At 46.2% G+C, this 23,842-nt stretch overlaps 1 protein-coding gene across 7 annotated transcripts in view; it reads left to right on the top strand.

Moving 5' to 3' along the window:
* LOC104697706 (lethal(3)malignant brain tumor-like protein 3) overlaps positions 1 to 23,842 on the top strand; it is a 39,924-nt gene that overhangs the window by 115 nt on the left and 15,967 nt on the right. For 2 of the 7 annotated variants that reach the window (XM_039564562.1, XM_039564561.1), the window contains exons 2-15: positions 8,161 to 8,269; positions 8,531 to 8,691; positions 10,054 to 10,111; positions 11,147 to 11,235; positions 12,425 to 12,529; positions 13,170 to 13,305; positions 13,805 to 13,896; positions 14,829 to 14,980; positions 15,771 to 15,847; positions 17,364 to 17,449; positions 21,064 to 21,174; positions 22,332 to 22,446; positions 22,547 to 22,646; positions 23,464 to 23,640. In XM_039564562.1, the coding sequence (XP_039420496.1) occupies positions 8,224 to 8,269; positions 8,531 to 8,691; positions 10,054 to 10,111; positions 11,147 to 11,235; positions 12,425 to 12,529; positions 13,170 to 13,305; positions 13,805 to 13,896; positions 14,829 to 14,980; positions 15,771 to 15,847; positions 17,364 to 17,449; positions 21,064 to 21,174; positions 22,332 to 22,446; positions 22,547 to 22,646; positions 23,464 to 23,640 (1,505 nt within the window). In that variant the 5' untranslated portion in view covers positions 8,161 to 8,223. The other 5 variants (XM_039564563.1, XM_039564564.1, XM_039564565.1 and 2 more) reach the window with 5 other exon arrangements.

The raw sequence follows: 23,842 nt of genomic DNA, 5'->3' as shown, positions 1-23,842 counted from the left end.
GGCCCGCGGGCCCGGGCGGGGGCGCCGCCGCCATCTTGGGGGGGGGGGGCGCCGGGAGCGCAAATGGCGGCGCCGGGTCGGGGCTGCCGCGGCCGCCGCGGCGCGGAAAGTGCGTTTAAACCCCAAAAGGGGCCAAACCACCGCAAACCCGGCAAAACGCGGGCAAAACGCGGGTTGAAGTTCTTCGCACGCTGCGGGGCACAGTCAGAAAGTTTCTGAGGTGGCCTTTGCCCAATTTTGACGCAAGAATTGGTGGAGAAAATCGGGGTTATCCCGCCTGGGCGCCGCTCCGGTGAAACTCCGCGGGACTGTGACAACTCAATAATATTAAAAAACACGTAAATCCAGTGCAGTAGAAACAGTTATTGGAGACTTCCCCAAAACCAGAAAGATTTAAGTTTGAAAACAGAGATTTTACATGACGGGATAAACAAAACCAAAAAAATCATCAAACTTTCTGGCAGCAAATTCAAAGTGCAGAACTAATGGAATGGGGATTTTGAGAGGGGAAGTCGGTGCTGAATAAATAGAGGGATAAATGTAATCCTTCAAAAGTATCGATCGGCTGCGGATAGGGATCAGTGTGGGACAATCTGAGTGATGCTTGGTGTCAAGAGAAAGGGATTAGGACAGTTTTATGGACTCCTGGTGCCGCAAGGAATCAGATTAGATTTATGCTATGAAAACGTTTAATTTATTCAGTTACTGCCCAGATAAATTTTAAAAAATGGCCTGTAACTGGGATTAAGGGATAAAGAGCTCTGATACTTTGTGCCAAGTTGTAAGACCTTATTGGTTTGCATTCTGTTATATAGTAGAACAGAAGTAAAAAGGAGGGAAAACAGGGACTTGGTGCTTCGAACTTTCCTTCCTACACAGCAATTAAGTACAGTCCGACATGGTCTCATCAGCATTTTGCTTCCTCACTTTATGATCTATAATCTACTCAGATTATACATTTTTGAGGATGGGAACAGTCTTTTCCTGAGCGAGTATTCCTGCTTGGCAATGGGAGATATGTAATAATGATTAATAGGAGTCCCCAGGGTAGTTTGCTGGATTGAAGTCTTATAAAGTAATTACAGATGCAGTTAAAACAGAGGACGTTTTTGGCCTCTGTGCACTAGCTTTACCCTAAAATTATTGCACCTTATACTGCAAGTAATCCCATTAAAGCTGAACGTGTGTAAAATGAATTGTAATTCCCAGTGAGTGCCAGGGTGGAATCAGAGCCAAATTTGAGCTGCTGAGGACAACTGGGTACAACTGCTGGGCAGGTTGTGCAGGGCCAGCTCTGTTTCTCTCGGCCAGAGGCGATTTATTCTGTCTTCAGGGGTTTCATTCCATAATGAGCAAGTGGCAGGAGGGTGAGTGGGTACAGCCAGATGTGCTCTGCAGACCATTCCTGCCCCACTGACTCCTCAGGGCCCAGGGTGTGTTCTCCTTGCCTCAGCCGTGCTGTTTGTCAGCACTTTTATTACCAGTTCTTTATTTACTGAAATTTTAAGGCTTTTACACTGATTTTTAAAAGTAGCATCTTGAATTTATTTAGAGCAGTGTCTGTAGTCTTACTTGAAAATATGCTTAAAATTGTGTTGGTTTATCTGCAGGAGAAGGTCTCACTGGCTCTTATCTCACTTTATCTTCATGCAAAGCTTTTACTGGAGATACTTCTGGGTATGACAATATATTCCATTGGTGTTGGGGGATGTGGATTTGAGGGTGAAGTTTCAGTGTAACCCCCTTGTCCTTTTCCATGAGTGCTGGCGTTTTCTGAGAGATGCCATGTGCTGCAAGCCTGATACTGGGACATGGGATCAGATTCTCACAGGGTGGTGATGGAGATCACTAAATCATGGAATACCCTGAGTTGGAAGGGACCCACAGGCATCATCGAGTCCAACTCCTGGCACAGGACACCCCAACAATCTCACTGTGAGTGTTGTCAGAGGATAAGGTGTGGAGTGTCCATGTTCCAGTCCATGCCACCTCTGCAAAGGAAAGTGTTTTGGAGGCCTGAATCCCATTCTCAGAATTGCACAGTTTGAATATCAAGAAAATATAGATAAACTGGATCAAAACGAGATTGACCCACAGCAGTGTTTACTCTGGGCATTTATAGTCTCTCTGTGAAATAACAAGGTGATTCCTGAGTTGCAGTGTCAGTTCTTCCCCACGCTGTTACCTCTCTCTCATATTTTCTGTAGTTTTTAATCTACTTCAGCCTTTCCTCAAGCCCTCCAGTTGTGCTGCATGGGCAGAAGAGTGGGAAGAAGGAGCCACAGTGGGATGAAAAATTAGATTGGAGACTTGTGGGGAAAATGACCAAGTGCATGCTTGTTAGGGAAGGCTGGCAGCTGCAGGCTCCTGCACGTGGAATCAATTAGCAGCCAAGGCCAGCAGAGATCTGACCAAACCCTGTTTCTCCTAATTAGCATCACTCACCGTGCTCCATAGGTGAGGTGTGAGGGCAGACCTGCTTTGCTGAATTTGGCAGATTATCTTCCAGAGAATGGTTCAATTTACTGGTAAAATGCTTTACCCCCAAGGAATGGGTGTTTTATTATTAGGTGTAGCAGCTTTTGGCTCATCTCCTGGTTGTTTTGTTTTGTTTTGTTTTTTTAATTTCTGATTGAATCCAGCAAAGTGATGGGATAAATGCATGGTAGAGCTAAGCAAACAGGTAGAGGTTGTGTTCATGAATCACACAGGATTTGTTTTGACAACCCTATTTATGCTGTAGCTTTTAAACTTTTTGAAAGGCTGAGAGAATTGGGATTGTTCAGCCTGGAGAAGAGAAGGCTTCAAGGTGACTTAATTGCAGGTTTCCAGTGCCTAAACGGAGCCTACAAGAAAACTGGAGAGAGACTATGAGGGCCTGGAGCAACAGGACAAGGGGGAACGCTTCACACTGACAGAGGCAGGTTTAGGTGGGATATTGGAAAGGAGTTGTTCCCTGTGAGGGTGGGGAGGCCCTGGCACAGGGTGCCCAGAGAAGCTGTGGTTGCCCCTGGATCCCTGGCAGTACCCAAGGCCAGGTTGGATGGGGCTTGGAGCCACCTGGGATAGTGGAAGGTGTCCCTGCCTGTGGCAGGAGGTGGACCTGGATGGGATTTAAGGTCCCTTCCAACCCCAAACCATTCCAGGATTCTGTGATTCTACTTTGGGTCACCCGTGGAGAGTGAAGGTTTGTAAGGTGTGTGATTTCTGGGTGATGTTCAGAGGTGATGTTCAGAGTGTGTTTAAGTGTTACAGTGGTTACAAGTGATCCCCAGGGACCGGGATTAGCAGCTCTGTGGTTTCAGGCCTGGAGGAGACATTCCTGGGGATCCCAGCTGAGCCCCGTCGAGTGTGAGGTTTGTGCAGGGCTCAGGCAGTGGCCGGGTGTCCTCCCCAGAGCCACTGCTCTTCCCAAGCAGGAGTAGAGTTGGGGAAAGCAGCTCAGCACCAAAGGCTCTTAATGAAAGCCATAAAACTGCAAGTACCCTCCGTTTTTGCTCCTCACGTTCCGTAAAGGACCAGAAAGCATTAACTCTGTGGGCATGAAATAAGGTTTTGTGCCTTCTTTTGCATCCCTCCCATTCTGTGTGGATCAGGTCGGAATGCTGTCCAGCGTGGCACAGAGTGCCCGTAAGGACAGGAGAGAGGAGCTGCTGCCACACGGCCACCATGGTGTCACATAAACCTGCAGGGACAGGCAGCAAAGGGGGGCAGTCAGACACGACATGAGGCAGCACTGTCAGGTGTGCTGATCCGGGTGCTCCATGGGAATGCTGGAATGCCAGCTGGCCTCGGCAGGGAGAGGGGCTGGGTGTGGGAGGGGCACACGTTCTGCAGCCACAGCCTGTGCCAGTGCTTTTCTTTCGACTGCTGAAATAGATACGTGTGTGTGTGTTTGACACAGCTGTGTCAGCAAACCAAGATGAGCAGCTCACAAGCTCAAACACTGCTTTGGGCTTCGTTCTAGGATGAGCTGATGGTTCAGAGTAAACTCACAATTTTGCTGTGTGAGCTTATGAGCTGATTGAGGTCACATTGCCATGGTGCTGTTTATTCTCTGCCCGTGCAATAGCACCTACTATAATCCATATGTTATTGTGTGCTTAGGGGAAGCTTGGAAGGGCTCTGTTGTACAAATGAGGTGGACAAACTCCTAAAAACCCAAGTGCTTCATCTTGTGGTCCTGTGGCAGAACTGAGACACAAAGTGTTGGCTTCTTCTCCATACCAGCTAAGGCATCCCTCTCCCTTCCTAGACCCTTTTCCACCTCTAATCTTTCAGAGCAGCATTTTCCTTGATTTGTAGTTACAATTTTTCTCTCTTCATGAGAAACAAAAATTAGTAGGAAGTGCAATCGGTGGAGCTTGGAATTCCTCAATTCTGAATTTTGTCTTTTTTTCCCGTTCACTGACATAGACAGTCTCTTCGCGCCGTTAAATGCTTGCCGGTGGCCATTGACACTTTCTCTTGAGGCATTGGTACAATTCCATTGCAGGCTCTGAAGGTTCGTTTCAGTCCCTGACTGATGAGGTTCCTGGAGGTGAGGCTGGGGTTGTTTTTGGTAACGGTATTAGTTCAGCCTTGCAAAATATTACTTGCCTGAGGTGAGTAACAGGTTTTGATGGATGAGTAAAGCATCATCTGTCATCGTCACAACAAAGTACAGGTGAGGTGGTTGTGTCTGAGCTCCTGAGTATTCCAAGCAGTTCTGAGACCAGTTTAGTTGTGCTGCAAGGAGTCCCGATGGGTTTTGTGTGTTTCTGTTTAAACTGCAGCTCTGTTCCTCTCTGGTGGCACAGGAGTGCCTGGCAGATGTCACACGTCGGGTGTCAGACACTGCTGCGGAGCTCCCAGGAGACGGGGAATGCACAGAGCTCTCAGAGCCAGCTCGCTCCGAGTGAGAGGAGCAGCTTTGCTCAGCTCCTGCCCTGTTTCAGGGCAGAAAGGTGATTTGTAGGTTATTCCCAGAGCAGCACAGTATCAGATGGTTGTCTTGATGCCAGCTGCTTCTTGAATGGGGTTTCACCTCCTAGTCCATGGAAGCTCAGCCAGAAGGGCTGCAAACTTCATGTTATTATTGATTACAGTCTTTGGGTTTATTGTACCATTGCATTCCTCACCAGAGAGAGACACTGAAGTTCTCATGTCGTTGGAAATGATCCTGGCAGCACCTGAATTGGAATTTCTGTTGAAATGTTTCTCTTCCCATTAAGTCTGATGGTGTTTATGGAAGTAGAGTGAACCCCCATCCACCCATTCAGCCTTCACCCTTAGTTTGTGTGAACTTGTGCCCTTTTTTCTTCCTTTTTTTTTTAATTTTTGGTCTCCTAATGAAGGTAAGATGGATGTTAAAAGCCAAAGCTGGCTTTTTACAGTAACAATGAGGTGGTTTCCCAAGGCTGCATTGGTTCAGGGGCAGAAATGAGATCAAAACCTGAGTATTTCTGACCTCTTCCTGTGGATTCCGTGTCTAAAGATAAAGCATTGAGGTCTGGGTGGGAGCATATTAATTAGGCTCCATTATCTCTGCCAGATATGGCAATCATTTATCATTTTGTAAATCCGAATCTGCAACTTGGAACTGAATGACTCATCTCAGTTTTGCAGTATCTTCTTTTGCCTTAATGTTTCTGAGCCTTAAAATGCTAAAGATGAAAAGAAATCACGAACTGGGACGAATGAGGAATGTTCGGGCCTGACTCTGGTTTGTCGAAGTGTTTCAAGTTAGTTTCTGCTCTCTTTTTAATTGCACTGTTTGCTTCCTTTTATTGGGTTGTCTTGATTTTATTGTAGATTTTACTGATAGGGAGCATTATAAGAAAAGCCATTTCTTTATTATATTTTTCTGTGGGTTTTACTGGATTTATAAAATGCAGATGAGAAAGACCGATTATTTTATCAGGTCTTCTCTGGTTAAGTTCAAGATTATTTTCTACATTGTTATTTTTGACAGTTTTCCTGGCCCAGTTTGAAGTAAATTATCCAAGTTAACTACTTCTGTCCAAGTACCTTCCAAACTCCTTCTCCCCGAGGGAGCTTTGTAAATAGTCTTGGTGCTTGAGCTTCTTTATTTTTAAAGCCTGAACGCAAAGAATAACATCTAAAAAGGGATGGGTTTGCCCTTGTTGAAACTGGCATCCAAACATTTGCTACAAACAAACGTTTATAGATGTACAAGGCTACATCAAATATTAATATATCCAATACCACGGACACAAGGCTCATTTAGTCCAATTCCTGCCTCTCCCTGCAGCCGTGGGGGTGTGGATGTGTTCTGTGACCCTGAACACGGACACCGGCTGCAGAAGTTCCGCACCTGCTGGTGCTCGTTGTTTTTCTAGTACAAATGTAGGTGTTCTGGGGCTGGGGTTGGGCTTCCCCAGCTCTCCTGGCCGCAGGAACATTGTGAGATTGTGGCAGGAGGGAGCCCCAGCTCTGTCTGCACCGGTTTGGGCAGAAGCAGAACTGTTCATTCGTGTGCAGGAGCATCACTCCCCCGGAGTCCTCTGCTCCTACAGTGCCACGGGCACCTTCCCAGCTCCTGGGCACGGGAACTCTGGAACAGCATGTGGAGCTTGGAGATGCTCCTTGCACTGACCTTCTGCCATGAGACTGAGCTGTCCCATCAGACACAGCACGGAGCCCCTGGAGTCTGCACCGGGATGCTGCTGCTCCTAAAGAGTTTGAGGGAAGTGAATGGGATGGAATCCTGCAGGAAGCTGAGTCACTTAGAACTATCATTTCTTCAAAATGGGATGTTTCTCTTTGTGTTGAAATGGAAATGATGCTCTGTCTCCTTGGGGCTGCAGAGGAGGATGGGTGCCTTTCAGAAGCAAGTCCAGCATCTTTGAAGCTTTAAGAAATACAAGCTTTAGATAAAGAGCGGGAAGAACGCTTGGGATGAAGCTTTGATAGGGTGTGGAGGCAGGATCCCGAGGCCAGGAAGCGCGCACAGTAGAAGACGAAAGGGCTTCTCCATTCAACAAGGAGCCCTGCTTCAGAAGGAACCAAAGCTTTCAGACTGAGGTTTCAGTGAAGTGCAGATTGCTCAGAAAAGATCTCAGACTAATGAAGTGCTTGGAATAAAAGCTTTGGAGTAGAGCTTGGAAATGCAACCACCTTTGACTTGCCTCTTTCATTCTGGAGTTCAGTAGCTCCATAATGCAGACAGTAAAGAAGATCAAGGAGTGAGTAATCTTTGCAGCTATTTGCTCATTAGAAAGGTGGTTTTTTAGTTTTGTTTTGGTTTTGTTGTGGTTTTTTTTTTTGATGCTTGGTTGCATTTGCAGGTCAGGAATAATAAAATATGCACAGTGACACTATTTAACACACTTTAATAATTTTATCTGGACCAGTAAAGTGTTCCTTCATGACCTCTGTTTTAAGCTCCAAGGATGAATGTCTGAAGTCTGCCACGTATCATTCCTTTTCCAAAGCTGCCCTGTGTGTGTCTGGAGGGGTTTTCTAGTTCTGCATCTGGATTTCCTGTGATGTCCTTGGCAGGACAGGCCATGTATATGCAGGGTTGTGCTGGAGGGCGTCAAACCCCTCCCTTGTTCCCAGCTCCTCCCCTCAGTGGCACAGGGAGATGGGAGTGGGGGTTATGGTCAGTTCACAGGTTGTTTCTGTCGCTGCTCAGGGAGAGGAGTCAGTCCTTCCCTGCTCCAGCAGGGAATTCCTCTAGTGGGAGACAGTTTTTCATGAACTTCTCCAGTGTGAGTCCATCCCACGGGCAGCAGTTCTCCACAGATTGCTGCAACGTGGGTCACTCTTCCCCCGGTCAGTCCTTCAGGCTGTTCAGCATCACTTTGTAAATCACCAGTTTCCTTTGATTAAATTACTCACTATTCAGTAGAGCTTCTTCATAGATAATATCACAGAGTCATTAAGGTCGGAAAACACCTTTAAGATCATCAAGTCAACCAAGATGTGCCTGAGAGTACTGTTGGAGACCAGTGCTCCGAAATTAAAACATTACAAATAAAAGGGGGTTTTCCCTACTGAGGCGGTGTGGCAGCACACAGATGATAATTACTTCCCTCACTATGGGATACTGAGTGTCAGTTAATGAAAGTTTGTAAAGGACTTTGATAGAACTCATTTCCTGAAAGGTGTTGTAACATTTTAATGTAATAGTTGTCTTTTTCTTTGCTTCTGCAGTGCCCAGACAAGCCGTGCCCTGCTCCGATTCCCAAACCTGTGAGCAAATGGATTGCTTTGAGAATGGAAAGATTTGTACTCAAACGGGCTCCCAGCAGCACAGGGAGAGGTACAGAAACCCCAGATTTTTCCCATTTTTTGTTTGAAAGCCTTTAAAGGGAACATGGAGTTGCTGTGAGTAGAATGAACCCATCAGACCAAGTGTTACAGTTCTATATCCAGGAAATCCTGCAGACACCATTCATTTCCTCAGGTCCTCAGCCCAGGCCTCCTCATTCCAAGAGGTTCAGAGACACTGGGAACACTGCAGGAGTAATGTTGCACTTTTAATTTGATATTGTTTTTAATTTTGGATGTTTAATGATATCAGAGACATTCCAGATGATTGCAGAAACGGGAAATAATGGAAATCTTACTACCAGCAGTGGCTGTCAGGTGACTGAGGCTGGCAGACCTGTCAGACGTCTCCGGAGGAAGAGAAGATTGCCTCTGGATTCAGAGGATGAGGAGGAAAATGCATATGAGGATGAGGTAAATGAGGCTGTATGTGCTTCCTTTAAAGAGACCTGTGAAAAGCAGGGGCAGTTGTTTGTCTCAGCGTTCCTTGTGCAGTGCAGACTGGGCTGAGGGAGGTTGTTCTGTACCCAGGGAATGGTCTGGGTCTGATCCTGATTTGCATCAGTGATGGGAATATCTGTTCTGAGGAGTCCCAGGGGTGAATGAACTGCTCAGGTGAAGTGAAAGTCAGGAGTTCAGAGTAATAAAACCACACGTCTCCAGAACAGCTGCACTCAGATACTGTTGTATGATACTGAAGATCAGTGTCAAACCACAGGGTTTGTTTGGGTTTTATTACTTGCATGTACTCTCACTGCACCACCTGAAACCTGTATTAATGGTGCATAAATAGCAGTACCTCAGTCCTGAGCTGATCTTCCCTTCAGTTTCCTGCAGCCCCTGACTCCCTCTTGGGGCCCTTTGTGCCCCCCTGTGCTCTGCTCCCACCCATCAGAGCCTCTCTGAGCCATTTTATGTTTGTTCACATAGTGCAGGGCTCTGTACAGCAGACCCACTGGGGTAGGTGTTTGTGGGCAATAAAGCTGCAGCTCTGCTGTCATGAGCAGTTTAACGCATCGTCTTGCTCAGCTTTTCTCTGTGATGTGGGTGAGATGTTTTAAGGGATGGATGTTTTCAGAAGTCCTTGCGGTCTCTCTTTTCCCCCTTCTCCTCGTCCTCATTAGAAACTGCCCCCCTGTCCCTTCTGGGGAATGTTTGGCAGGCAGCTTTGGCACATTTTGCCTTTTTTTTGGTTTGCTCTGAGAAATGACTGCCTGGGAGGAATCAAACCCCAGTTTGCAAATGCACAGAAGAAACGGGAACGACAGTCGGGCTCGGAGTGTGACACAGGGAGACCACATTGTCTGGGGTGCTCATCTGTGACAGGAGTTACTTGAAGCTTCTGCTTCCTTTAGGGCTTCATAGATTCCTTTTTTCCCCCGTATCCATTCCCTGGCATAGATGGACGTAAGAAAGGGAAAGGAAAAAGGAGTGTTCCAGGGAGGCTGCTGACGTGAGCAGCAGATCCTGCATTGCAGAAAGCAAATCCTCTGTATTATAATGGAGATTTTGGTCCTGTGCTCTTCAGCAGCCACATTTAAGTGAACTTCAGTAGCCTATATGAAATAACTTGTACAGCACTTTGGGATACCAGGATCAACGTTATCTGTGTAACATTCCCTCCTGATGTTCTTGCAGGGTTGTTCAAGAGACAGCAATGCTGGCTAATAGTCCTGTTAGTTACCTGTTACATCCGTGTTGTACCTGCATGGTGAGATGATCAGAGGGAGGGAAAAACAATCTTGCTAAACTTCTTTTTAACGTATCTGTGTCTAGGAGAAGAATAAATCAAATAATATGAAAAGCCGCAGAAACACTAAACCAATAAAACAAGGTGAGCTAAGCTCATAGTCTCTTTTCTTTAATGTTTATAGATTTTTTTTTTTTTAGTAGCTATTATAAAGTGAATAATAATAAACAGAAGAGGAAAGGACAGTAGAGCTCATTTCACATTCAGAACAGCTTATTAGGTACATAACCCTCTTAGCACAGTCAGCTCCAGAGATGTAGTGGCAGGAATATCTTGGATTTGCCTGCATGATGGGCACAGGGTGAGGATCTGGAAGGAGTCAGCTTCACCCAGAGCTCACTGAAGACAATAAGAATCTTTTTTCCATTGACTTTGGAGAGCTTCAGCCACAGCCTACAGTGCTAAGTAGAAAATAAATAGGGAACAACATGATTGACTCTAGACTATGAGTTAAACGTATTATATACCTTAAATCAGGGATTAGTTAGTATACAACTGGGGGGAGAGTTTTAATACACATTTAGAATGTAATTTTCTGTGTGTATGACTGTGGTTCTACCAGAATGAATCCGAGTTGTTTTCATCATCTGGGAGCTGCCTCTCTGGTAGATGCATTGTGTTATTAGGAGGCTATAAATATATGTGTGTGTATATATTAAAAAAAAAAAATCTTGTGAACTGAGCAAAAATTCACTTGGTTTTTCACTTATTTTATTTTAGGCTTATTTTAGCTGCCATTATATGCCTCTCTGTGCTGCCTGTTATTTTATATTTAACCCCTTATTCCTCTGTGAAGTGTCAGGAGGAGGAATTAATTCCCACAATTTTAAGTTACTCTGTCTTGTCCAGACTTTCCCGTGGCACCTTTCCATGGGCAGCTTGCCAGCAGTCCAGGTGCCGCAGTTCATTTGACCTGTAGTACAATAAATGTTCATTTCCTGAGGAGTGAGCACGGTTTTCCTATTGCTGGAATTCCTACCTTTCCTCAAAAGTTGAGTAACACTGCCTCTTCTGCGGTGCCACAGCAAACGTGGGAGGAGAAGGAGAAGAGAGGAGGAGGAGAAGAGCAGGAGGCATCAGAGAGAAATGTTGATTTCCTCTTTGTTTTTGATTAATTAGTGCTTCCTGGAAAGAAGAAGGTATGGAACTGGTCTTCCTACTTGGAAGAGGAACAGATGCCAGCTGCTCCCCAAAAGCTGTTCAGAGAGGTTGGCAGCTTTTTTCGCTCTCTTGCTCTGTTTTTCTCAGGCAACATCACAGGATTACTGGCAATCACAGGATTGATTCTCAGTGGAGGTGGGACTGGAGACCACCCTCAAGCCAGCACTTGCATTTCTGAGTTGTTTTGGTACAAGCAGGCAATAACTGTTTGTTTTCTGCCCGGGGGAAACAGGCATTTGCCCTGGGGGTCTCATCACAATCCAGGGTGTAAAAAACGCTGTTGAGTCTCACAAATAACCAGCAGCTGTTTCGATCTGCTCTGCTCTGGCTGTTGGACAACTTCAGGGGCTGCTGGCGAGGGACAGAGGGACAGCCTAGTGTCTGTCACATGTCCTCTGTGGTGGTACCACAGCCCTCCCAGCCTTTCTCTGTGGACAGCCCTGAGTCCCTTGGCTCAGAGAGTGGGGCAGGTTCACTCAGCGAGTGCCTGGAGGGAGGGTGGGCGTTGGTGTCAGTCACAGTGGAGGTGCCAGAGGCTGAGTTCAGCCTTGCTGAAGCTGCCTCTGCAGCTCAGTTAAATGTGCAGCTCCCAGTGAGCTCTTCAGAGCCCAGGGCTGTTGGTCCTTCCAGAGGGAGCTTAGAAGGAAGGTCTGGTCCTGCACTGGGTCATTTGCAGTCCCAATTCAGGTTGCTTTTAAACTTTTACTGTGTTTCAACTGTTTCACTTGGATTGAGACTACAGATAAATGAAAAACACAAATGCTTTCTGGAATAACTGTAAAACTGGGCTGCAGATCAAGCCTGCCTTGTCCCTTTCACCATTTGAAGATGGCAAGTTACCTTTGGGGAGAGTCTGGACTGACACATGGTGATTGTAGCTTTCCCAGCTCTTTGGTTCTGCATTGAGCAGGGAAGGGGATTCTTTTGTGTTTGAGAAGAGCTCATTTCTACATCTGCTCAAAGATGTGTTCATAGCTAATTGCAACAGTTCGGTGTTTTTGAGAGATTAATTAGAATAACGAGTAAATGTGAAATACTGTGATGGTGCTGTTACTGATCCCTGAGCCTGCACCTGTCTGTTGGAGCAGCAATCACTTGGGGATGGGATTTTCTTCTCTAAGTTGAACATTTGAAGCCTGAAATATAAAAATTTGAAGCCTTAAGTATCTGATGACTGCTCTGCAATAGATTTTGTCCTTAAGAATTAAAAACAAATGGTTCTCCCCCCCCTCACAGTATCAATCATTCCCACAAGGCCGAAATGGATTTAAAGTTGGAATGAAATTGGAAGGGGTGGATCCTGAGCACCCCTCTCGAGTCTGTGTTCTCACAGTGGCTGAGGTCAGTTGTTTTTCTTGTCTTTGACTCCAAAAGTCCCATGTGCATTTAGATTTTTTTTTCAATAAGTAGAAACTTCAGTTAGTTAGTACTTGGAGTACTTTAATTAGTTAATTGATGGTAGGAGTTCAAGGTGACACTGAAGGAATGATGTTACGTGATTAAAATCTTTGCCTGAAATCCTACTGTCAGATTTTTGCACTTGGAACTAAGAATAGCAAACCTATTAATTACCTGTAGTGAGCAAATATGAAAAAGAACAATGCCATGAGGCCCTAAGATTTAGTAAATATAAACAAGTCCGAATGCTTTAATGCAGCTTCAGTTATGTGAAATCTGGGTTGATCTGGTATAGGCATGAAAGTTCTGGGGCTGCTTTTGTACCCCAGGAACTTGTGCATGGCAGGGAGCAGGAGCCCAGGGAGGTTCCACTGACCAGTTTTATTTCCAGCTGTTTGAAGTGGGGAAAGAGGAGCGTGGAAACTGGGAGAGCAGATGAGTTAAAATACAACTAGACTTTCGGAGGAATAAACGAGATCCTAATTTACTTTCTCTGTAAGTGCAAATGTGAGGGGGTGTTTTATTAGTGATTTTCCTTCTTCTGTGTGACCCTTGGTGATAATCGGAGCCTCTCTCACGGTAGGTCCAGGGGTACAGGATGCGGCTGCACTTCGATGGTTACCCAGAGTGCTACGACTTCTGGTGTAATGCTGATTCCTCAGACATCCATCCTGTGGGCTGGTGTGAAAAAACAAGCCATAAGCTGCTCCCTCCTAAAGGTATGAAAGAAAATAGAGAGCTGCACAAGAAACCGTAAATTCTACTAAGAACTAGATGTTCTGGCTCTGCATATTTCATTTTTAGTGTTGATTTCATCGTGGAACTTGATCTGAGGGGCTAAAGGGAAGAGGTTTAACTAACACAGTGACTCACAAAAGAGCAAAATACCTTCTCTTTGATGTTCCCAAAGATTGACATTGTTAGTCACATTAGAAGCTCTGGATTGGATGTCTCTCTGGGCTTCAGAACTTGCTTTTTTCCCGCGTTCAAGTCTTTCCTGCATTCAATTTCCTAGAAACATTTGAAGGTTGAGATTAATGATTGGCCGTTATGGTGAAAAAGAGAGAGCTGGTTTAGCTGAAATGCACAGCCCCTGGAGATCATAGCAGGGCAGTTATCATGCAAAGTTCATATTCTCTCCAGGTAATTTCCATTTCTGAAAAACCCACCAGGTTGTACCAGGGCCATGTAAAACAATCTTTTTCTTTCTCTTCCTAGGTTTCAAGGACGGAGAATTTAATTGGACTTCCTATCTGAAGAACTGCAAAGCTCAAGCAGCTCCAAAAAGCCTTTTTAAGACCCTCAGCAGTGTAAGTGGTGCTATGTAATAGAAGGGGTTTCAGTAGGTCTGGTGCTAAGTGAGTTTTGACCAGAATATTTATGTGGTTTTAATATGCTCATGTCAGAGGTACAACCACGGTACAATCAGATGCAAACTACTTCCTGCTGTGTTTTATTTTTAAGAAGGAAAACTAGTACAATTTTTCTTCCTTTCCCCAGTCACTGACTTTCCAGAGAAAGAATTTGTATTTCCCTTCCACTTTAATGCTGGAGGAAAAGATTTACTGAACCATTTATTAAATATATTACAACCGTCTGTTTTGCTGTGCCCCTACAGTCGGGATATTTGTGTCACTTTCCTCTAATTTAATCATTTCCAAAATAATTTCTGGTTTCCAGCAGCATGCTCATGTGTGCCATGGGATTTATTATGGGGCTGTGGATCTTGAGCATTTGTCATCCTTCCCCCACTGGTGCTTTCTCAGTGGTTGTTAACCTCAGTTCCCTTGAACTCCTTGGTCCCGTTTCATGTTACTGTGATGACACCAAGCTGGTGGATTGGAAGCTGCACATGGACAATCCCTGACTCCAGCAGGATCAGGGCCCAGCTCTGCCCTGCTTCCCACTCAGTCACTTCTCCTTGAAGACTCTCCTAATTTTTCCACCAGTAAAACAAGATGTGCAGTGCTCATTATCCTCAGCAAATCACTGCAAGGGGTCTCAGCCTGGGGGTCTGCAGTGGTGGGTGTTCCTGGAAATGCTGTTTTTTGAGCCACATGAGCTCTTTTTTAGCAATAGTAACAGTCATTGCCAGAACTCATGGAAATCCTGTCTGCAGACCTCTTGGCAGTAACTGTAGTGTGTTTTGGTCTGTGGGTTTTGGGGCCAAAGGAGTTTATAAGGGGGATTTCAATGGCCAAGAACGTGGCTGATTTCCTTTTCCTGGTGTCCTGTTCCTCAGCCTGTCACACCTTCTGGGTTTCGTCTGGGAATGAAACTGGAGGCAGTGGACAAGAAGAATCCGTCCCTGGTTTGTGTCGCCACCGTCATGGACATGGTGGAAAACCGGCTGCTGATCCATTTCGATAACTGGGATGAGAGCTACGACTACTGGTAAAAGATTCTGTTTCTGATACATGTCTGCAGCTAGACTGGCTTTGTTCTGCTCTTCATCTATGGGTAATAGCTGAGATGTTAAATGCTGGCACTAAAGTTGGGATCTTCTATCAGTTTTTAGGCATCTGAGTAATTACTTGGGGTTTTCACAAAGAGCCCAGTAGTTCCCTTCCCATTTGGGCAGCTCAGTGCAGAACCAGTGATGGTGGCCTGAGCTGTCTGGGAAGCATTGGAATAAGAAAACTCCTTGTGATGCCTGAAGGGGCTCCAAGAGAGCTGGAGAGGGGCTTGGGACAAGGGATGGAGGGACAGGACATGGGGAATGGCTTCCCGCTTCCAGAGGGCAGGGATAGATGGGATATTGGGAAGGAGTTGTTCCCTGTGAGGGTGGGCAGGCCCTGGCACAGGGTGCCCAGAGCAGCTGGGGCTGCCCCTGGATCCCTGGCAGTGCCCAAGGCCAGGCTGGACATTGGGGCTGGGAGCAGCCTGGGACAGTGGGAGGTGTCCCTGCCCATGGCAGGGAATGGGACTGGATGAGCTTTAAGGTCTCTTCCAACCAAACCATTGCAAGATTTTTCTTTGTATTTCCCTTTCTTTTGGGATAGCTTGAATGCCTTGAAAACCTGGTGTTACACATTCTAACGAGGTAGTGCTTGTCTTCTACACTGTGATCACACCCACTGAAAGCATCTGCTCACCCAGCAAACACCTATCAGACAGCGTTTGAAATCCTGCCTTTCTTTTTGCTTTCCATCTGACTGGTGCCAACTTTCCCTCTTTGATTCAGGTGTGAAACGAGCAGCCCATATATCCGTCCTGTCGGCTACTGCCAAGAAACTGGAACCCCACTGACAACACCACCTGGTAGGTTGCAAGTGAGACTTACTTCCTGCCTCAGCCAAAAAACCTGCAAACTGTATCTTCCACATAATTACATGTTTGCAAGTTCCAGGTTTGCTTCAGAACTCTTTACTGCTTGAACAATATTATTGTTCCTGCTTTTTGCCACTGCAATTTATGTTGTTTCATAGTTCTTTCAAGAAATGGAACAGGGTTTGGTAATTTATAATTGAATTTGAGTTTAGAAGGGAAAAAGTGAGAAGGATTTCCAGCATTTCCTTCAAGGTGAGCTGGGAGAAGAAGGGATCAGTTTCATGATTTCCTAGATGGAATTTCTGGAAATCACAGAATCACAGAGTACTCTGGGCTGGAAGGACCCCCAGGAATCATTGAGTCCAACTCTTAAGTGAATGGCCCGTAGAGGGATTGAACTACAGCCTTGGCATTGTTAGCACCACGCTCTAATGGTTTCCTAGGTGGAATTTCTGGAGTAAGTGAAGCCACATCTCTTTCTGCTGGGCTGGAATTTCATAAATGAAGAGAATGTTGGCAAATAAGAGAGGGCAGAACATACAGGGAAACCAGTGTTGTTTTCAGGCCTCAGAAGTGCTCATTCACCTTCAAAATAGCAAACATAAAAAAATTAAGCCTGACATTTGTCAGACTGACAGCCCTGGAGCAAGAATTCCTGTATTTACTGCGTTCCAGGTTCAGCGGAGCGGGAAGCACTGCACGGTCCCTCTGCACGGGTGGCATTGGCCTCAGTGCCTTTGCTGTAGATGTAGAAGGGGTTGTGAACGTTCCCTCTCAGCAGCACCACATCTATCCCTGCTCCTGGAAAGTTCAGCAGGGCTGGGCTCTGCAGTTCTCTGCTCATGTCAGGATTTCCTGTGCCCCCAACAAAACCTGCAGCCAGTTCTGGTCTCTCTGCTGAGGGACTTCAGTGCAGCGGTTTGCAGACTGTGCTCTGCATTTAGTCACTGCACTCTCCTGCCAAAAGGAACCCGTCCTGGGGGTAAAAATTACTGAAATAGAAAGAGGAAAAAAGTAGAGCAGTTTCTTAAATGTAATTGCCAGGGAGGGACATCCCAGTGTTGTTAGAGCAGCACGCCCATGGAGCCTTTTCTCTCCAGGCTGCTGGTTTCACTCAGCCTGGGTGAGCGGGCAGCAGGAGAGGAGAAGGTTCTACAGTCTTACAGGCACTCACATGTAGAGTAGTTAATAAAACAGGAAATTAATTTAGTGATGCCGTTGCACATCACAGAATCCTCTGACTAGTTCTTAATTGGAGCTTTCTCTAGAGAACAAGAATTGATTAAGCTGTACAGAAATGAGCTCACCAGGGTTCAAGCCCAGTCCAAAACTGGGGCATAGATAGAGCTGCTCTGGGTGCCGGAGGTGGGTAGGAGCAAACAGGCTGCTTCCCAGCACCATCCATCCACTGTAAGTGCCAATTACAGCGTCACAGAGCTGCCTTTTTGCTGTTTGTAACAATACATGTGGGGCTTTTCTTACCTAAATATTAATTCTGTTTTTTCAGGATACAAGGATTCCAAAGGCTTCTCATGGGAGAAATACTTGGAAGAAACTAATTCCCAAGCAGCCCCAGCAAGAGCCTTTAAACTGGTGGGTGAATCTCTTTGATTGTTCTTGCTCAGGTGCTGTTATCTACCCTTTTTTTGCTAGAGGCTTTGTTTGAGGGTGGTTCACCTCATCTGTGCCAGGCGGGTGAAACTGTGGTTTACTTTAAGATCATCTCAGTGCTGCTAAAGCAAAACACACAGCAAAATACAAGATTTATTTCTTTTTTAATACTGTGAAGAGCTGGCTTGGAAAGGATTTTAGACTAAATATCTTCAGTGGCTCCATTAACAGATTTAAGTGAAGAGCCTTCAGTCCACACAGGTAACTGTGTTCCAGAGGAATGTGGGAAGTGCCTCACAGAGGGCACAGAGGGGAGAAAGAGTGCAGTCATCTGGTGTCCCCTCCACATGACGTTTTAAAAACCTCTCTAAAATTCACCTCACAGTTGTGCAAATCCGTATTTCCTTGGCTAGTGAGGCTGGAATTAAGGTAGAGAACTTCATATCAAGGGTTTATGTGTGCTAATACAGATCTTAGTCCTTCTGGGGAGGAGCTGGCTGTGCCCTCCACAGAAATAAATGTGTTAACAGATGAAAGAGCATCTCTGCCAAACCCCTGGGTGGGCTAGGACCATCCTGCAGACTCAGTGTGAAGGTGCTTCTCTCAACCTTAGGACTGTGAGCTTTTGTTTGTTTCACTGCAGTTCAGTGTATTTGTCTGGAATCTCACTGTGAGCTGAAACAAAACAAAAGCCTTTAAAATAACTGTACTTTTAAATTGATTTTTTTCCTTCCACACTGCTGGCTCACCTTGCTAAACTTTGCACTGTGTTTAAAAACTCTTCCATGCCATCGTGACACTTGTCTTGGTTCCTTTTGCTGAAGCGGAGTTGCAGGTTTATACCTGCTGCCCTCCCGTGTATTTTTGTGGAAAGGTCTTTGGGACTGAGGAGGAAAAGCAGTCAGGGGGACCTCAGATAAGGGAGGCAAAAATCCAGCCAGACAGATTCGATAATTGCCAGATTTCAGCGGTGTCCACTTGAGGTTGGTGCAGGCTGCAAGGTGGTGTCAGGGAGGTGGAAGAGGTTTTTGCCTCTTCAGAGAAGTGTAAGGCTTTAACTGGAGTTACCAGAACATCCCTGGGATTGAGGTTTCCCATAGCTGGGAAGCACCTGGGAGCCAGAGGGCAGGATGAGGAGTGAAGGCTGTCAGTGGGACACAGCTGTTGCCCCCAAGGGTGGACTAAGCCTTTTTGAGCTCCTAAAATCCCAATAGAGCTGGAAAATGTGAACTTAAAACTCCCAGCCCAAGTCCTCAGTAATCTGCTATTGTGGCTTCTTCCCTCAGATTTCCAGGGTCTAAAATGTCGTGAAAAATGTCATCTGAACGTGAGGGCTTTGCTCAGGACAGGCAGCCTGTTCAGTACTGTGAACTCCCTTCTTTGGATTCTTCCAAAGTGTCTTCCCAAGGGGGATGCAGCTGCCTTGTCTGCCTCTGCAGCCATTGTTCTGCTCCTTCAGGTATCAGGCTCTGAGAGAAGAGTGGAAGGACCAATTCTGGCTCTCATGAAACTCCAGAGTGCAAATTAGCATCTAAAGCTGTGTTTCAAAAATGAGACAGAAAAGAAAAGGTATTTGATATATCAGCAGTTAATAGAACTCTTTCAAGATCGAACCTCGTTATTTTTCTGGCTTGGTTGGACTGAAGCGCAAATAAATGGCAAAGCTATTGATTTTTTAAAAATTATTGTTATTATTATTATTATTATTATTATTCCAGCTAGCAATTACAGGAAATCAGTACATAAAAATGCAGGTGGAGAGCCAGAACAGGCATTTCTCACTGAATTAGCTTTTAACAATTTTAAAGAGCTGTCTTATGCAGTCTGGAGACACAGGTCATCAGCACAAATAGCAGGTCTTGGGTCTGGCTTTCTGCCCTCTCCACCCGAAAACTCAAGAGGCAGCTCCAATATAAGTATTGCTATTTCAGCCCATCCTCTTGGGCTGCCACTTCCAAAACATTCATAAGCTATTTCCAAAAGGGCAGCAACCCTTTAGCAAGGCTTAAACAAAGAGCTTGGCTCCTCTTCTGGGCAGGATTTGGACCTTGAGCACTCAGCTCCTCCTTCAGGGAGGACAGACAAGATTGGCTGGTTCCGCTGCTCTTGCAAATAAAAGCAGTTTAGATTGTCTATTCTCTGGTGTGTCTGGTGTCTGACAGCCCATGGATAGGTGTCTGTGTCGGGTGAAATGACCCAAGAGGAACTTCAGGTTTGGAGTTAAACCCCTAAGCTCAGGGTGCATCTCCTTCCTGCCCCCTGGCACAGGCAGTAAAAAGGGTAAGGAAGATTGGGAGGGAAGAGTGATTATAATAATTTCATTAACCTGGCCATGTTCAAATAGACAATTTATCATTTCTTGCTGCAATCCTGACCTCTGTGTGCAGAAGTGAGAGGGACATGTTTTGAATGAGCATCCATAACCCCCAGCTGAGGAGGTCAGAGGAGGAATTTGCAGTCAGATAAATGGAAACATTGGTAAAAGCTGTCTGTTGCTCAGAGGTTACATAAGGTGCTGCAAAGGGCACATATCAGTCAAAGGACATTCTGGAGTTTTCCCAAAGTCTTTGGGGTTTGAGGAGAAGGGTGAGTGAGCCACTGCAGGGGGACGCTCTGGGGCCGGAGCTGCTCCGAGTCCCAGCACGGCAGCTCCCAGCAGCAGTTCATGAGCAGCACAGGTGGTGTCATAAGGAGCAGAGGGTGACCTGTGTAACGAGGATGACTGTGACAGGCAGGAGCTGTGGCTGATGCCAGGGAGGACGTAGGGTAGTGAAGAGAGACTTCACCCGGTGGCGTGTTCACATGTGCACAGTGGGGAACTGGCCAACTGTCCCTGCTGGTGGGAGATCACTGAATAGTCAGGGTTGGAAGAGAGGCTGGAGATCATCCATTCCACCACCCTGCCAAGGCAGAGTCACCCAGAGCACGGGACACAGGTGGGTTTGGAATTCTGCATCCAGGTGGGTTGAGAGAGAGACTCGCCAGAGAGGAGACTCCACGCCCTCCCTGGGCAGCTGTTCCAGTGCTCCACCGCCCTCCATGGAAATTTCTTCCTCATGTTGAGGTGGAACTTCTTGTGTTTCAGTGTAGGGCCGTTGCTCCTTTTCCTGTCGCTGGGCCCTGCTGGAGAGTTTGGCACCACCCTCTGACACTTGCCCTGGAGATATTTATATGTACTGTTGAGATTTCCTCTCAGTCTCCTCTTCTCTAGAAGGCCAGGTCCCTGCTGTGTGGGAGGTTTGCTGTCAGGCTGGGGAGGCCGTGTCAGTGGAGCTCATGGTGGTTCCTGGCCTTTTGTCCGTGAGGGAAGGGCCTCTTGCCCTGGCTGGGACAGCTGCTCTGTGCTGAGCCACCTCAGGCTGCTCTCCAGCAGTTTGGGGCTGCTGACAAACACTCAGCTCAGTCCTCTTGGGAACTCTGATTTTAACGTCTTGGAAGCTCTGATTTTAGCCTCTGAACAGTCTGGCATGTGAGATAACCCAAAGCTCCAAAGGCAGCTCGGGGTGGATGGAAACGGGAGCACGTTTCATTCAGAGCAGGTACCAGCTCTGAACTCCAAGGCTTTTTAGCATTCTGCTTACAATGCTCTCTTCCAGCGTCCTCCTCACGGATTCCAGGCTAATATGAAGTTAGAGGCTGTGGACAGACGAAATCCCATCCTGATAAGAGTGGCAACAATCATTGACAAAGACAACCATCGCGTTAAGGTTTGATCTTGCTCCCAAGGGCACAGCCTGTGCTGGGAACGCCGGGATGGGCAGCGCAGGGAAAACACCCGTGGGAATGAGGAGCAGCAAATAGCAGCCTGGCAGCTGCTGTGGCCTCCAGGCCTGCCCAACTGGAAGTGCTTCCTGTTGCTTTGCTTTGCTGAAATCTGATGGAATCGGCCTGGTGTTAGTTATTGTTCTAATGTAACTGTTTTGAACTAACACTTGACAGGGTGATGTCCCATCTCCTGGAATTTTCCTGTGATCTCCGTGATTGAAGGCAGCATGAGTGTTCTGCTGTGGGAAGCTGCCTGACTGGGGTTTTTTCCTACCAGGAAAGGAAAACCCAAAGCAGTTTAAACCCTGGTTACATGTGGGAAGTGGCCTCATTCTCCAGTACAAATTTGTCACATAAATGCATTTTAACTTAGTCTTTTCATGCAAATATATTGCCAAAATAATCTGTTTTGCTTTGGCTTCTGAGGAATTAAGTGTGAGCCAGCTAAAGTGGAGGCTGCAGTGATGGAGACTCCATGGCCACAGGTCTCCTTCCCAAAGGATGATAACGTGGGCAGGAGTGGAGTTCACTCCCCATTATCTGGTTGATTCTCAGTCTCATTGCTGTGGACAAAAGCCAAGCTTTGCCAGCCCATAGTGGCATGAAACGGAATGAATACATTTAAACTTGGCTGCATGAACAACCCAGTAGCGTTTAAACTCCAGTGATCCTCAGTCTTTGTTAACCTGGCCTGGATCTGAGCTAACTATTACCAGTCCCTTCATCCAGCAGAAAACTGTAGCTCATTCACTGCAAAACTCACTGAACTTGTTGGCTTTTATGGTGTTTTGGGATCATAAGAAAACAGAACAATTAAATAAGTATTTGTGTTTGCATAGCTTTGGACTTTGAGTGTTAGAGCACCCACAGGCTGTGGGGTGACAGACTGTGCCACCAGAACGTGGTTGTTCTGTAGAACACAGGTGCAGGAAAACAGTCACACTGAGCACAGAGATGACTGTGCCTGACTGAAAGATTGATCTGAAAGATTGAATGAATCAGCCTCAAGCTGAGCAAGGTGAAACAAAGGGGGAAGTTAACATAAAAGCTGAGTCATGCCCTGAACTGTGTCTTTTCCTGAGACTTTTGCTTCTTTCAGATACATTTTGATGGCTGGGACCATCACTACGATTTCTGGGTGGATGCAGACAGCCCTGACATCCATCCTGTGGGCTGGTGTGACAAAACCGGGCATGCTCTGCAAGTGCCTCTAGGTAAGTACAGGACACCCTTTGGTACCCTGGATAATCTCCTAAGTGCAGTCTGCTCCTCACGTGCAAATCTGTTTAACTTTCTTTTTTTTGCTACTGCCAGGTGCTGAAGACCCAGAGGATGCAGTGGGACAGGCGTGTCCTACTCCAGGCTGCCAGGGGATCGGGCACGTGCGGGGCCCCCGATACGGAACACATTACACGTATGTGGATGAGTGCTGTTAGTAACAATGATAATGATGATGATGATAATAATAATAATAATAATAACAACAATGCACCAAGCAACTGCACTGCACTGAAATGATCTCAGGATGGTTATTCTGGAGATAGTTGTAATTGAAATCACAGCTCCCTCTTGTGTCTAAGCGGACTGTTAGATCATAAATTCTGTTTATACCACTATAATCATTATAGCTGCAATGCAAACAGATTCATTCACTCCAATTTCTACATTCCAGCAGTACTGGAGGAGTTCTTTTTGTGAAATATACCCAAGAACAGCATGCAAGGAGACAGTGAGGAGAGGGCATGGGTAGGATGTTAAAGTGTAAGTGAGGAGAGATCGCTCATGTTTTGTGCTCTGCCTTTTGATTTCTTGTGTGCTCTTGGAAAAGGAAGCTTTTTCTCAAGTAAATTATTTTAAGAGCAAGAAAACAATCTCAGGTGGGAGGCCTGAAGACCTGGTTGTTTATCATGTAGTAAAGGGCTTTGAATTTTCCAGACTGAAAGTTGCAGAACTCTGTTGATTCATGAAATGTTGTTCAGATAAGCAGGTTATAGAGGATGAGCTCTTCTTGCCCTCCGAGGTGGCTCTTTAACAAAATGACTTTGGTTTTTAATTCTGCCATATAGTCTCCTGCTTTCCCACACCTAGAGCTGGGTAACAGCCCTTCCCGAGAGTTTGTGGCCTCATTTTTTCTGGGTTTGTGATGGATTTCTGTGCCTGAGACAGGGAAGACTGTATGACTGTAAAGCCTTCATTGCCCTCTCTCTCTGGTTTTTGTTTCTCTGTCACAGCTTAGTTGGCTGCCCATACTCAGATGTGAACCTCAGCAGAGAGAACCTGTTACAGGACCGGCTGAGTGGGGAGAGACCTTCCCCTGGGAACAGCATGCAGAAAGCCAGGAGGCTGGAGACCCCTGTCCCCTTGCTGGGAGCGGGGGAGTCTTCTCAGGGGGACTCTTCACAATCCAGGTAAGCTGGATTTTACTGTTGGCCAGGTCCTGGGGAACAAAACCATTTACAAGGATGAAAACCACCGGAATTGGCAGAGAAGCAGCAGAGCATTGAGTTCATCTGTCTGTAATACTGACCTGTGCCCCAGACACTCTAACACAGAGCAGTGCACTTTTATACCCTCATATGCCTTAATAGGTTTCTTGATTCCTTAATCCTG

The sequence above is a fragment of the Corvus cornix genome, chromosome 23, assembly GCF_000738735.6.
Source record: "Corvus cornix cornix isolate S_Up_H32 chromosome 23, ASM73873v5, whole genome shotgun sequence".
In the NCBI taxonomy this organism is placed as follows: Eukaryota; Metazoa; Chordata; class Aves; order Passeriformes; family Corvidae; genus Corvus; species Corvus cornix.
The sequence above is the reverse complement of the archived record's forward strand: the minus strand, read 5'-3'. Positions and strand labels throughout refer to the sequence as shown.